This window comes from Hevea brasiliensis, chromosome 4, assembly GCF_030052815.1.
Source record: "Hevea brasiliensis isolate MT/VB/25A 57/8 chromosome 4, ASM3005281v1, whole genome shotgun sequence".
NCBI classification, from domain to species: domain Eukaryota; kingdom Viridiplantae; phylum Streptophyta; class Magnoliopsida; order Malpighiales; family Euphorbiaceae; genus Hevea; species Hevea brasiliensis.
This window is the reverse complement of record NC_079496.1, coordinates 116,197,946-116,213,616: the sequence shown is the minus strand read 5'-3', so window position 1 is coordinate 116,213,616 and position 15,671 is coordinate 116,197,946. Positions and strand designations below refer to the sequence as shown.

Here is a 15,671-nt window from a genome sequence, read left to right as displayed (position 1 = left end):
ATTTTCTAGGGCACCAATGTAAGCAGAAATCATTAAATGCAATTTGTGCCGAGGATAAAGATGATGATGGAGGTGAAGAGGAGTGGTTTGAAGCAGGAATGGAGATGGAGGAAAGGAGAAATATGGAATACAATACTCTGTCAGTTCATGCACTAGAAGGTAGTCATGGTATTGATACAATAAGGATGTTGGGGCTTCATAAAAACAGGTAATTGGTGATATTAATTGACAGTGGTAGTACCACCAGTTTCCTCGACAAAAGAATAGCTAAAGAATTGAAATTGGAGTTGGTTTCAACACCATACACTGCTATTACAGTGGCAGATGGGAGGAAATTAGGGTGTGATTTACAGTGTCAGCAATTTAAATGGAAAATGGACACTAATGAGTTTAATTTTGATTTGAAGATTTTGGATTTAGGGGTTTTTGATGTGATATTAGAAGTGGATTGGTGAAAGAAGCGTAATACAATACTGTTTGACTTTGAGGCATCAACAATTACTATTACTATGGAAGGAAAATCAGTAGTTTTGCATGGCATTGGAGAGGGTAAGCTGTAGTCTAGGCTTTGGTATTCTGCCAATATATTGAGGAAAGATGGTAAGGATTTTTAGACTCCTTTGTTTTGTTTTATGCATTCTGACCATTCCTTGCTATCAGCTACTTCCAATTTTGGGTGTGATGAGAGACTGCAACAATTACTCCAGAAATATAGTAGCATTTTTGAAGAGCCTTTAGGGTTACCATTTTTTAGAAGTCACAATTATGCTATTCCTCTATAGCATGATGCTCAGCCTGTTAATATTAGGCCTTACAGATACCCCTATTACCAGAAGATAGAGATTGAAACATTGGTAAAAGATATGCTCTCCTCTTCCATCATTCAACCTAGCACTAGCCCCTATTCTTCTCCTGTTCTTTTAGTGAAGAAGAAAGATGGGACATGGAGGTTTTGTGTTGATTATAGGAGACTCAATGACTTGACAGTTAAGGATAAGTTTCCAATCCCTATTATTGATGATTTGTTGGATGAATTGCATGGGGCTGTGATCTTTAGATTTGAGGGCTGGTTACCATCAAATAAGGATGAAGGTGGATGATATTCCTAAGACTGCTTTTAGGACACACCATGGGCATTTTGAATTTAAAGTGATGCCTTTTGGGCTTACTAATGCTCCTGCTACATTTCAGGCCTTAATGAATCACATTTTCCAACATTTTTTAAGGAAATTTGTACTGGTATTTTTTGATGATATATTGGTTTATAGTAGGGATATGGAGAGTCATTTGGAGCATTTGGAACAAGTGTTTGAGGTGCTGCTGGCTCAACATCTTTTTGCTAAACGATCTGACTGTTTCTTTGGGCAAACTGAAATTGAATATCTTGGGCATATCATCTCAAGACAGGGGGTTGCTACTGATCCAAAAAAGGTTGCTATTATGGTAAACTGGCTTGTTCCTACTTCAGTCAAAGATCTTAAGAGTTTTTTGGGACTTACAGACTATTATAGGAAATTTATAAAAAATTATGGGGTTATTTGTCAGCCTCTAATTGATCTATTAAAGAAGGATTCATTTCACTGGGATGCTACTGCTCAAAAGGCTTTTGAGAAGCTTAGGGAATTAATGTCTACAACTCCAGTTTTCGCTCTACCAAATTTTTCTAAGCCGTTTGTAATTGAGACAGATGCTAGTAATTCGGGAATGGGAGCAGTGTTGCAACAATAAGGGCATCTTATTGCCTTCATTTCTAAGGCTTTTGGGCCTAGGAGTAAGGGTTTATCTGTGTATGAGAAGGAATTGCTAGCTATCACTTTTGCAGTGAGTAAATGGAGACATTACCTAGAACAGGGTTAGTTCTTTATTAAAACTGATCATGAAAGTATAAAATACTTACTTGAGCAGAGGTTACATACTAATTTGTGGTAGAGGGGTATTTCTAAATTGTTGGGGTTGGACTATAAGATACTGTATAGGAAGGGAATTGAAAATAAACTGGCAGATGCTTTGTCAAGAAGGCCTGCAGACTTCCATTCTCGTGTTATTCAATCTATGGTAGTTCCTGCTTGGATGCAGCAAATGGTGGAAAGTTATGAAAGGGATGATAAAGTCAGAGAGTTAATTCAGAAGCTCTCTTTGGACCCTAATGCTATTGCAGGCTATTAGTTGAATAATGGTGTCCTATATTACAACCATAGGCTGTATGTAGGGAATTCTACAACTTTGAAGCATACCTTATTGCAAACTTATCACAATTCTGCTGTGGGAGGCCATTCAGGGGTTAATGTCACTTATTTGAGATTGAAAAGGTATTTCTTTTGGCCTGGTATGTTGAAAGAAGTGATTGAATGGATAAAGTCTTGTGATGTATGTGCAAAATGTAAGGGTGAAACATGCCCTTATCTAGGAAAATTGCAGCTTCTTCCCATTCCTTCCCAAGCTTGGCAGGAAATTTCTATGGATTTTATTGAGGGTCTCCCAAAGTTAAGAGGTAAAGACACTATTCTGGTGGTAGTTTGTAGATTGACAAAGGTGGCACACTTTATCTCTGTCACATCCTTATACAGTAGCATCGGTAGCCCATGTTTTTTTGGATACTGTTTTTAAACTTCATGGGGTTCCTCAAGTAATTACTTCAGACAGATATAAAGTCTTCACAAGTCTATTTTGGCAGGAATTATTCAAGTGTTTGGGGGTTAAATTGGCTATGAGTTCAGCTTATCACCCTCAATCAGATGGCCAAACTGAAATGGTGAACCAGTGTATTGAAGCTTATTTAAGATGTATGGTTCACTTGAAAGCTGCAACATGGGTGGACTGGTTATCTCTAGCAGAGTGGTGGTATAATTCTTCATTTCATAGTGCCATTCGAATGTCACCTTTTGAGGCTCTATATGGGTATGCCCCTCAATTCTTGCCTATGTTTCCTTTTGATTGTGTGAAGGTAGGAGCTGTAGATACCTTTATCCATGACAGGCAGCAGCTTTGTTCTCTTCTCCAGGCCAATTTGTAACAGGCTCAGAACAGGATGAAGCAGCAAGCTGACAAGGGCAGATCTGAAAGGGAATTTTCTTTTGGAGATTGGGTATGTTTGAGATTGCAACCTTATAGGCAAACCTCAGTGGCGCTGAGGCAGAATTTGAAATTATCTACTAAGTTTTATGGGCCATTTCAAGTAATTGCTAGGGTGGGCAAGGTGGCTTACAAGTTACAATTGCCATCTTCTTTTACAATTCATCCTGTTTTTCATGTTTCAATGTTCAAAAAGAGGATTGGTGAGGGGATTACTTCAGTTTCTAAATTGCCTATTGTGCAAGAAGATCAGTTTGTAGTTTTTCCTGAGAAGGTATTACAGACTAGAGTGGTTTCCAGGAGAGATCAGAAGGTAGAACAAGGACTTATTAAGTGGTTTCAATTGCCTAAAGAGGATGCCACCTGGGAAGATAGATGTTTTTATTACTGCTTAATTTCTAGAACAACCACTTTCTTGGGGAAAAGAAAGTGCTGAAGGAGGGGGTATTGTTACATATTATAGAAGAAAGTATAATAGTAATAGGAAGGGGAATATTGGCGGGAAAGGAAGCTAGAGTGTATAACTGATTTTGTAACAGAATTGGTAACTGCTATGTTTGACTTTAGAGAAAGTAATTACTGAGTTGAGATATAAATTCTCAAACAAGCTAATCTTGTAATTCATTCAAGAATTATCAAAGAAATAATACTTCTCAATTCTCTCTCAATTATTTCTTTGTTCTCTTTCTCTCTCTTCTCTAATTTTTCCCTACTTCTCTTATAATTCTTTGTTAGGGTTCCTTAGGATATATTGTTCCTCTAGAGGACTAGCATTGGCATGACTGTAAAGTTGCTTCACAAGTTTAAACCACAGAAAGAGTCTCCTTGTGAATGCATAGGGAAGGTTGTGTGCATCTAAGTCTAACCCTTATGAAACTGATAATGCAGGATGTCTACTGCAATAGGATGCCCTTTTGATATAAAATGTTTCTAAAAGTTCAATGCTGGCTTTTTATTCCTGTTATATTTCTAACACTTATTATTATTATTTTTTTTTTGGCTCTCAGATTTCGGATGAAGCAGTCAAGGGAATACGTTCCTTGGTGATTGAAAGGTGAATAGCATAGGTTTCTACTACTTATTCATTTTGATTTTTAATATATTGCTGTATTCAGTGTTCACTGTCATCTCTTGAAATTGATTTGTCGTTTAATGTTTGTTTAGAGACCCTAATTGATTTGTTAGTTGCAAAGTGTCTACAAATCAACATATTTTCTTTATACTCCCACCTCTACTCCTATGGGAAGTGTATAATAGTGGAACTTTCTGGGAAGGAGGAGTTTTTGGGTAATTTGTTACTATCCTTTTGATCTGGTGGTTTCACAAAGTCTGCAGTATGAGATTTATTGTCATTGAGGATGGTGTTATATACCATTTTGTCCCCTTCTCTTGGTTATGTTTGTCCTCTTTCTTGGCTTTTTATCACTCATTTGCATTCTAGATTGCTATTCTCATTGTTCTTATTGCCTTTTTCTCTATGTTATGAAAAGAGAAAGGTAAGTGTTGAGATTAGAGAGAATTGAAGAATTTCTTGATGTATTTTAATGTGTTACAATGATTCAAATTTATACATAAAAGCTAGAGCCTTAATAGGAAAGAAAATAAAAGCTAATAAATACAAATATCCCTAATATCACTAATTTATATTCTAATTTATAGCTAATGCACTAATTAAGAGATTCTAACACTCTCCCTCAAGTGGTTCATGCATGTTGAACATGCCCAACTTGTAAACTAGAGTATGCAACACCTTACAACTTAACCCCTTAGTGAACACATCAGCTAACTAATCTTTCGAACCTACGTAAGAGACACTTAAGGAACCATCCACAATTTTTTCTTTTATGAAGTGTCTGTCAATCTCTATATGCTTAGTCCGATCATGCTGAACTGGATTATGAACTATACTGATGGCAGCTTTGTTATCACAAAAGAAAAACAAACCATTAGTTTCAAACAATTTTAATTCTTCCATCAACTTCCATAACAACAATAACTCACAGATACCTTGAGCCATTGCCCTGAATTCGGCTTCTGCACTGGATCTAGTTGTCACATTTTGCTTTTTACTTCTCCAGTTGACTAGATTACAAGCAACAAAAGTATAGTATCCTAATGTCGATCTCCTATCATCAAGAGACTCAGCCTAATATGCATCTGTAAAGACTTTAATCTGAAGGCGTCCATGCTTTGAGAAAAGAAGTCCTTTCCCAGGTGTAGATTTTAGGTATCGCAAGATGCGAAAAATAACCTCCAAATGAGATTCACGAGAATCATGCACATACTGGCTCACTAGACCAACTGCATATGCTATGTCCGGTCTAATGTGCGAAAGATAAATTAATATGCCAACCAACCTCTGATATCTCCGTAAATCCACTGATTTTCCAACTTCAGCTTGCAATTTATGATTGGCCTCAATAGGAGACTTTTCCGGTTTACAGCCCAGCATTCTTGTTTCTTCCAACAGATCCAAGATATACTTTCTTTGAGAAATAAAGATTCCCTTATCTGATTTGGCAATCTCTATTCTAAGAAAGTATTTGAGCCTTCCAAAATTTTTGATTTCAAACTCCTGTGCTAGGCACTCCTTTAAAAGAGTCATTTCTTCCTTATCATCACGAGTTACTACAATATCATCCACATAGACAATAAGTAGTGTGATTTTACCTCTACGATGCCTCATAAATAAGGTATGATCAGCATTGCTTTGGCAGTAACCAAAGGAGATCATCGCTTTACTGAACTTATTAAACCATACTTTAGGTGACTGTTTTAGACTATACAAAGCCTTTTTCAATCTGCAAACTTTTCCTCTGGTCTTTTCATCCTCAAACCCTGAAGGAATTTTCATATGCACTTCTTTCAAGTTACTATGTAGAAAAGCATTTTTAACATTAAACTGCTGCAAGTCCCACTCAAAATTCGCTACATATGACAACAGAATTCTGATAGTATTCATTTTAGCAACAAGAGCAAAGGTCTCTTGGTAATCTACTCCGTACGTCTGTGTGAAGCCTTTTGCTATCAGTCTAGCCTTGTACCTCTCAATTGAACCATCTGCTCTATGTTTCACAATGAACACCCACTTGGATCCAATTGGCTTCTTTTCCAGGGGGAGAGTAACTAGTTCCCATGTTTTATTCCTTGCCAAAGCTTTCATCTCCTCCACCATAGCTACCCTCCATTTTGGATCGAGGCAAGCTTTCTTCCAATCTTGTGGGATAGAGACAAAGGAAACAGACAGTAGAAAGGCTTTGTAGGAAAGAGACAGAGAATTATAGGAGATGAAATAAAAAATGGGATGTTTAGTGCAGGTCCTAACACCTTTTCGAAGAGCAATAGGAATATCAAGATCATTATCAGAAGAAGGAAGAACAGACTGAGAATCAAAATTAGACTCATCAGGAGCCAAAGGATACTCATCACATACCTCAAGATTTCCAGGAATTGAATCCAGGGATTTCGGTTAATCAGCAGTCTCCTGCTCGATGGCTATATCTGTTTTGTTTCGCTGAGTATATGTTCTCAAATTTGGCCTTTTTAGTCTTTCTTGAGATTTAGGTGACTCTCCCTAAATATTATTGTTAGGTATAGGCTCTAAACCCAGATTCTCTCCCTGAAATTGAAGGTTGGGAGAGGATGAGGATGAGGATGAAGGAAAATACACCTCTTCCTTCCTGCGCTCCCCCTGAAGAGGTGGATGGAAATAAGATTCAGATTTCCTGAAGGTAACGTCCATACTCACAAAATATTTCTGCAAAGGAGGATGATAACACCTATATCCCTTCTAAGTACTAGAACAACCAATAAAAACACATTTCTGGGCTCGAGGTTCTAATTTCCCACTATTAAGCTTATGAACAAAGCAAACACAACCAAATACCTTTGGAGGAACGGTATATGAATTTTTATCCTGCAAAACCTCTAAAGAACTCTTAAACTCCAATGTCCGAAGAGGCATCCTGTTAATAGGATATGCAGCAGAAAAAATAGTATCCCCCAATAAGGTTTTGGAATATTCATGGTAAACATAAGAAACCTAGCAACCTCATGTAAGTGTCTATTTTTTCTCTTAGATACCCCATTTTGTGAACTAGTATTAACACAATAAGTTTGATGTAAAATCCCATGTATCTTCAAACTCTTGAAAGACTCCATTAATATATTCTGTACCATTATCATTTCTCAATATTTTAACATGAGCATCAAACTATGTACTAATCATTTTATGGAACTGCTAGAAACAAGAGAAAACTTCATTTTTTCCTTTGATCAAATATATACAAGTTAACCTACTGCAACAATCAATAAAGGTCACAAACCATCTGTAACCCGATAAAGACACAGTTAGAGTAGGGCCTCATACATCAGAATGGATAATTATAAAAGGAACTAAAGCCTTATTATTTATTGCAGGATAAGATTGTCTAGTATGTTTAGCAAATTCACAAGCATCACATACTAACAATTTAGTTTTGCATTGTTTAACCAGAAAAGATAAAGTTTTTCTAACACAGTAAATGAAGGATGTCCTAGTCTCCTATGCCACATGATAATTTGTTCCTCAGCACTCATAGATTGCCCCAACATGGCCTAGCCATCATAATCATTCAAGAGATATAGCCCATCTTACAGTCTGCCACTGCCAATCGTTCTCCTTGTCAATTCCTGAAATACACAGTAAATTGGAAAAAAAATCAATTTTGCAGCTTAGAGCTTTTATGATTGAACTGACAGACAAGAGATTAATAGGAAAGCTAGGCACATGTAAAGCAGAACTAATATTTATATTAGGAGTGTATTTAACAGAACTTGTTTCAAAAAGTAGATAAGGATTCATTTGCAGTGCGGACTTTTTCTTTTCCAGAACATGGAGAATAGGATTTGAATTTATTTGAAGAGCTTGTTATATGCTTGTTTGCTCCAGAATCTATAAACTAAAAAGAATTATTAATATTGGCAAGAAAAGCATTACCTAAGTTGACGAAGCTAGAAGAGGTAACTATGGTGGATTGCGATTCAAGTTGTGATAGCAAACGCTTTAGAGTCTGTACCTCTCCATTGAAAAACATTCCAGTGGTGGTAGTATCTTCAGACAGATTCACAGTCTCGGATACATTAGCTTGTGGTCTATTAGGACCCATCCTTTTTCCTCCACGCCCTTTAGTAGGGCATCCATGCAGTTTTCAACAGTGTTCCTTAGTATGCCAATTTTTTTCCACTATAGTCACAATATAGTTGATCCTTATCTGATGAACCATGTGACTGTTCACGTGAGGAATTAGCAACTAGCCCTGCCTTATCAACAGACATAGAATAAATCATTGCACTCCTCCTGCTCTCTTCCTGCTGAACATTAGAGTATGTTTGTCTTAAGGTTTAAGGTAGGTAAAGGATCCTTCCAAAGCACTTGGACCCTAATTTGATCATATTCCACATTTAACCCAGCAAGAAAATCATAGATCCGCTCTTTCTCAACCAACTTATGAAATTTAACTGCATCATCAGGACATGAAACCTGAAAGTCCTGGTAAAAATTCAGTTCTTGTCATAGGCCACTCAATTCTGCACAATATTGAGTAATAGTTAGCTCACCCTGTTTCATACCATGAACCTTGTTTTGAAGCTCATACATTTGTGCATCGTTCTCAACTTGAGAATAGGTCTGAGAAACTGTACTCCAAATGGCAGCTGCACTATTCAACAGTAAATACCTACGAACTATATATGGTTGTATGGAATTGATAAGCCATGACATGATAAGAGAATTTTCTGACTTCCACTGACTGTAAGTAGAGCAAACTTTTCTGGTTTTTGCTTATCTCCCGTAAGATAACTCTGCAACCCTTTAGCTTGAATAAAAAGGAGACGCGATCTAGACCATGCAAGGTAATTTGTCCCATCAAGCTATACGGGGCTAATAATTAACGAGGGATTTTCAGTTATAGTAGTCTTTTTCCCTTCAACTACTGTATTTTTTGCATTAGACATGATTTAGAGAATTGATTAAAAGAAGCTGTAAGCAAAAAAACAAATACCCAAAAACAGAATTGCAAACCAAGAGATAGGAATGGGTTAGGCAGAGGTGCGGTACACTAGGGATGTTGTCGGAAAAAAGTGTGACCGAAAAAAATTGACTAGGAATAGGCTCACGAGCTGGTGCGTGTACATGAGGCAGAAACCTTCTGTCGGCACGTGGGATCACGCGCCGAACCGGATGGCGGCGAGATTCTAAGGGAGGATCGGCGACGAGGTTCTCTTCCTTCTTAGAGGGCGGTGACAACTACCTCTCTCGACAGACCCGCTTTTAAGGCTTATCCACACAAATCCTAACTATTTCTCATTGTTCTCTCTCTGCGGAAAAAAAAATTGCCAGATAAAATGGCTAAGGCTCTGATACAATGTTGAGATTAGAGAAAATTGAAGAATTTCTTGATGTATTTCAATGTGTTACAATGATTCGAATTTATACACAAAGGCTAGAGTTTTAATAAGAAGAAAATAAAAGCTAATAAATACAAATATCCTTGATATCACTAATTTACATTCTAATTTACAGCTAATGCACAAATTAAGGGATTCTAATAGTAGGGTGGTAGGGAAATGATGCAAATGATAAAGGAACTTCATATGGGAATTAGATTAGTGATTTTGGCAGATCAGTAGGCAGTCCAGTCATGTGCTTAGGCATTTTTTGTAACCAGGGGCATTTAGGTATTCTTGTTTTCTTGCTGGAATGGAATGGGAATCATGGGATATAGTGCTTTGAGTCTTAAAAAAGTCTAGTAGGTGGTTATATTATTGTTTTTGGATTCCAAGTCCTATGAGGATTAGGAGTTCCAGTAGGTAAGCTTAGGATTTCTCTAGAGTCTGTAAATACCAAAGCTTGTAATGCTTTATTATTCAGTTTTACAGTGTTTATGCTTTTGCTTTTGAATTGTGTGATGCAATTCTAGCCCAAGAACTTTTGATGCTTTCTTGATAGGAGAGTTTCCTAGATCCTGCTAGTATGAGGCTAGAAAATTATTTTGTTTGCTCAACTTTTTTCTTTGTTTTCTGAGAAAAAAGGATCTGGCACCCATCTTTCAATCCTAACTCTCAAGTTCTACAAACCCTGAACTTGAGTTCTTAAAGATAAAGATTTCCCTAAGATGTTCTACCTTAGGGAGGTCTTGTAAACCTTTTTCCAATATATCTTCTAGAAAAAGGGGGACTTTCACTTTGTTGTTAATTTTTGCTTTCCCTCTTCTTTTCTTTGGTTACACTTTTATGCTATTTTTTCATTCATGGTTGTTTACAAACAGAAAGTACTTACTTTACAGGTACGGCCAAGATTTTGCATCTGGGGGCCCACTCAGATATTTTAAGAAGGTGAAGAATGCTCAAGAGGCCCATGAAGCAATTAGACCAACCAATATTTGGATGTTACCATGTAAAATCACAAATTTTGCAAGCAATATGATGCGTAACATTTATCTTTTCTAATTTAAATGTGGTGCATTTTCTATACAACTAGCACAGCCAAATAACTAGGGAATCTTTCTTATTGACTTGTAGCAATGCTTGTTGATGTACTTGATGAAGATTCCTTGAAGTTGTACACTCTTATTTGGTCTCGAACAGTGGCATGCCAAATGGAACCTGTTACTATCAACCAGGTTAGAATGTAAATCTTTTAGGATACTTTTATATGGTATACTTCTCTTAGTTGAATATACTTTTGTTGTGGTTTGTTTGCTTTGTTTCTTGTGATTTTAGCATTTTTGCAATAACTATGAGATGTTTCTGATATTGTGTGCATCAAAACTGAATGTTGCACAATGACAATGATTTAGTATATAATCTGTAGATTGTAATGGAAATAAAATTGAAACGCCACTTACCTCAGTATTCACTTTAGGCCCAATCACAATGGTGGTATGTGTTTGCCTAGCATCACCTCTCCTGATAGGAGGGGTTGGGGCTGAGAATGTATGCAGCCAAGCAAACATGCCTCATTATTCTGTTTGTCAATTCATATTTCCTATTATAATGTGTTAGATTTGATTTGTGCCTTCTACACTTTGCATGACACTCTTCTGATCTAACCAGATCCAAATTGACTTTGGGAATGCTGATATGTCAATCGCTCTGAGATCTTCATGCTCAGAAATTGGGTTTCTTGGATACCAGGCAGTTTATGAGGTATAAAAATATTCCATCATGAGGGCTGTCTGTAAATTCTATTCGTTGAAAATGCGTCATTTCTTATTTCTCTTTAACAAGTAGAATTGCAAGTGCTTAGTAAGAGATCAGTTTGATTTGGAGCTGGCATGATTCTATTTGTTTATAGGATATTGAGGCTAGAGCAGTAAGATACAAGGAAAATGAGGTGCCTGATCGTCAGGAAGCCTTTGCAAGTCTCAAGTCACTTAAGGTGATAATTCTTGTTTGCATAATATATAATGTTCCAAAAATTATGTCAATATACTATTACATTTCAGGTCTATTTCTGTCTTGTTTTCAACTTTTTCAAAATAGCTCTTATTATTATTATTTTAAATATAATGTGGAAATTACTCATAGATGTTTTATAAAGTATGCCTGCTCTAACTTCCATGCATATAGCCAGGGGATCATTTGAATCTTGGTGAAGTAAAAATCAAGCAGCACTTTACCCAGCCTCCACCTCGCTACTCTGAAGGATCATTGGTACAATATTGTAATCTATATTTAACACCAGAAGCATTTACAGACAAATTCTCTTCTCTCTTGTTTCTTTTAATGATGCATCCTCTTTTACCTGTTCAAAGAGTGGCTCCCTTATTTTTTTTTGGTCCCTTGCTAAAACAAGTTGAAATATAAGGGTATAGATTTCTTTCCAAGTTAAATTTAGCAGAGATGTCTCTTTAGTGTTCATGTTGTATCTTTATCTTATTTGTGGTTTGAATGAAAAACTGCCATAAAAGGTGTCCTTACTCCTTGCACTTTAGAATTCAGATGAAGTTACATATGACTAGATACATATTTATATCGATAAACTAAGTTCAACACTGATGCGTACTGTTCTGTATAGAGATGCTTATAACTATACGTAGTGAAGTGGTTATATGGCTGGGGGATAATATCCAGGAATGTAGTAAAGTGGATTATATGGATGCTATTCTAGAAATTTATAAGTGTTGTCAAAAGCGCTAGGTGCCCTTAAGGCGAGAAGGTCCTTCATCACCCGAGGCGCTAGGTGTGCGCCCGAGTGAAGTGAGGCGCTAATTTATTCTATAAATAGTTAAATATACAATGTAAAAAAGTCTTTAACATATTATACAATTAATAAATTGCCAAATTTCATATTTATTTTTCATAATATATTATATGTTTTAAGCTTTAAGATTAAAATCATTCCTCTAATAACACAAAATGTTAAAGCAAAAACCATAAAGCATGTAATATAATTTAAAATTCTAGATGTATTATTCAATTTCATTCATTATGTCATGCAAACTCAAAATCCTAGTTCTCTAGTAATTGTGTGGATGCCAAAAGGCGAAAACAAATTAAATCAGCTTTTCTCTTTCTCAACTTTTCCCCTTCTTTTTTTTTTTTTTTTTTTTTTTTTTTTTTTTTTTAATGGCAACGCCTAGTTGAAGGCGCCTCACCTGGAGGGTTCCTAGGCGAGGTGCCTGGATTTCGCCTTGCCTAGGCGGCTAGTCGAGCGCTCGGGTGCTTCTTGACAACACTGAAATTTATATATACAAATAATGTTAGTGATTTAACATAATTGTTCTTCCAATCTCATTCATTCATATGTACATTACCTATGAGACCAGTAACTTCTGACTCATTTAAGCCTCTTTTGTTCTTGGCCCTCTTACCTTTGTGATTTGGCATGTTACAGGTAAAGAAGCTGGAGGAACTTGGCATTGGAAGACCTTCAACATATGCAAGCACTTTGAAAGTGTTGCAGGTAATTGATATGTGCAAATGGATTCTTTCAGCCTTTCATTTTGGGCTACTAGGCATATAAGCTCACAATATGGTATTTATGTCATGAAATGGATTCAAACTACAAGGGATGGTGTAGTAAAGGGTAAAAGGCAAGTGTCAATGCCAATGAATGGTTATTGTTGATTTGGCAGTAACAGATTAGGGAAGATATGGGACTTTAAAATTTCCAAGTCTGTAAGACAATATAATTAAGCACAGCAAAAAAGCTATGGAGCTAAAAGCACAAATTCTTGGAATGTGAGAATATAAAAAAATACTAATTTGTGAATGTTGGGATTTGTGGCAGATGAAGAATTGGGCCAAGGATAAGGATTTTCAAAATATGGTCACTTGTTGTATGACTTGTGAGGTTGAATAATGATTGAACGTCTTGCTTTACTGGCTAAAAATGCATCTTGTTTTACATTGTAAAGACATTTTTAGGCCACATCTAAGGTTAAATGACTAAAAAATTTTTGTCGATGTAAATGAGGACTTCTTTTGCCATATTATCCATAACTTGAATTTGTGTTTAGTAAAGCTAGGAAGTAGCAATTGTGAGCTGTTGGGCATTGGTCACTAGAGATTCATGTCATAATTTTTTTTTAAATGGCATCTGCTCCTTGAAATTATGACAAAATTATTGTAATATTTCTATTCTAGCTTTTGTATTTGATGCAGTCATGTTGACATATTTTGGTTTGTGGCATCAGGATAGGAAATATGTGACAGTGAAAAGCCGTGTGCTGTATCCAGAATTTCGTGGTCGCATGGTATGTTATGGGTTCTCTTACTGAACTACCCTGTATTTACAATTCTTCCAAGTACCTTATCTGATAATATAGTTGCCTATGATTGATTTTCTCTTAAAGATAAGAATCCAGATGGTTCTGTTACATGGAAATTTACAATGGTTCTACTTTTTCCCTAGATAAAAGTTTCATGCCAGTTGTCTAGCATGTCTTTGTTGGTTGGATCTGGATATCAATTTAAATATGAAGTTGGTGTAAATAAAACTATTTCAAACCCATGAAATCCAATGCGATGTGGGATAAATTCTTTAGTTAACAAATTTCTAAAATGCCATAATTAGAAAGTATATATATAGAGATTGTAGTAAATCTGAAATGAACAAGAGTTCAGCAACGTAAAGCCCCAAAATTGTGATGGTTTCATGTGAACTCATAATTGCCACTAGAAGTCCAAACGTGTCAGCCTGCCATTTATGATTCTTGGACATACACCTACTTTTTTACGCACTCTGATTGTGTTGTTATTAGTCAATCAACTCTGCTTGTACTCCATGCATGATTTTTCCTGCCCCTCCCTCTGACCCAGCTGGTTGCTGCAGCGTCAATTATATAATTTGAGGCAACCCATTTAATGGCATTTCTTTTGAATGATAATAGGTGTCAGCATTTCTCTCTCACCACTTTACTGAGGTCACAGACTACAGCTTTACTGCTGATATGGAAACTGAGGTGATTTCATTAAGTTGCATTGAAAAGTCTGTCTTGTTCACAAGGCTATATATTTGTTTAGATGCTACTGTTTGAAATTTGATATTGTTTTGCTTGCTTTCCCAGTAACCATGTTTTACTTGTGTGTGCCTGTGTGTGTCTTTTTAACTTAGATAGAAGCACTAAAGAGTGCCAAACCAAGCTCAAAAAAGAGATGTGTGCAAGACAAGTGAATTTGCAAAATGTATAGAATAAAAGAACTGTTATCTATACAACAAACGTAGGGTTCTAAGCCAAGTTTCAGTTAAGGTACATTTGGCACTTCCCCATCTTTCTTCTGTTAAGTTCTTTCAAAGCCTGTCAAAGAATGATTAGAGGTATACAAGGCTAACCTTTTTTCTTTACAAAACTATATACCCTTACAAGACCGTGCTTCTTGTGAACCAACCTTGAGACAACCTAGGGAATAGCCACCAAATAGATTGTTTTTTGCACAATTCACTAGATGATGTAACAAGTGATTCAATGTTTGATCATTTTTTACGATGAAGGCTAGTCGTCAAAATGACCTTTTATGTAGATCTTAAGAAGTGAAGTTGATTTGCATATTGCCTATGACAGGATGTTGTTCTACCATTTTCTAAACTCTGAAGTTTCTTTTGAAATTGCCTTATCCACTATTGGCTCGTATAACGAAAGAACTTGGAATTTTTTTTTTTTAATTTTCATTCTTGAGTGTTCCTCTAAAAAAGTTACTAATTCATGTTACCCAAAGATAATTGCTCATGAGAGCGTAGAAAGATGTCCATTTTTCCTAGCCAACAAATATAGCTTAAGGGATAGACACCGTATTTGAGCAGATTCACAATTCTTTACATGACATCAAAAGTCAAAACACACAAGGCCTTTATGATGGATTGGCAAATACCTAAGTGTCCATTATCACCCTTTTGAGCCCTCTGTTATTGATATTTTGGTTTTTTTTTTTTTTAATTGCAATTCTAGTATAAAATTTTGATAATTCTATTACTTGAGTATCCATCACAACCCTTTTGGCCCCCCTTTGATCTTTCTTTGTTTAGAGATTGTTTAATAGCTCTAACCTCACCGTGATATTTGAATTGAATTGTTCTAAACTTCTACCTCCACTACCCTATATCCTCTAAAAGATGC

General features: G+C 36.1%; 1 protein-coding gene across 1 annotated transcript in view; it reads left to right on the top strand.

Annotated features, from left to right (window-relative positions):
- LOC110672779 (uncharacterized) overlaps positions 1-15,671 on the top strand; it is a 46,415-nt gene that overhangs the window by 11,179 nt on the left and 19,565 nt on the right. The window contains exons 6-14 of the mRNA XM_021835648.2: positions 4,080-4,126; positions 10,398-10,507; positions 10,633-10,733; positions 11,167-11,259; positions 11,408-11,491; positions 11,683-11,766; positions 12,950-13,018; positions 13,752-13,811; positions 14,448-14,519. Of these exons, the coding sequence (XP_021691340.1) occupies positions 4,080-4,126; positions 10,398-10,507; positions 10,633-10,733; positions 11,167-11,259; positions 11,408-11,491; positions 11,683-11,766; positions 12,950-13,018; positions 13,752-13,811; positions 14,448-14,519 (720 nt within the window). The remainder of the gene's footprint in view (positions 1-4,079; positions 4,127-10,397; positions 10,508-10,632; positions 10,734-11,166; positions 11,260-11,407; positions 11,492-11,682; positions 11,767-12,949; positions 13,019-13,751; positions 13,812-14,447; positions 14,520-15,671) is intronic.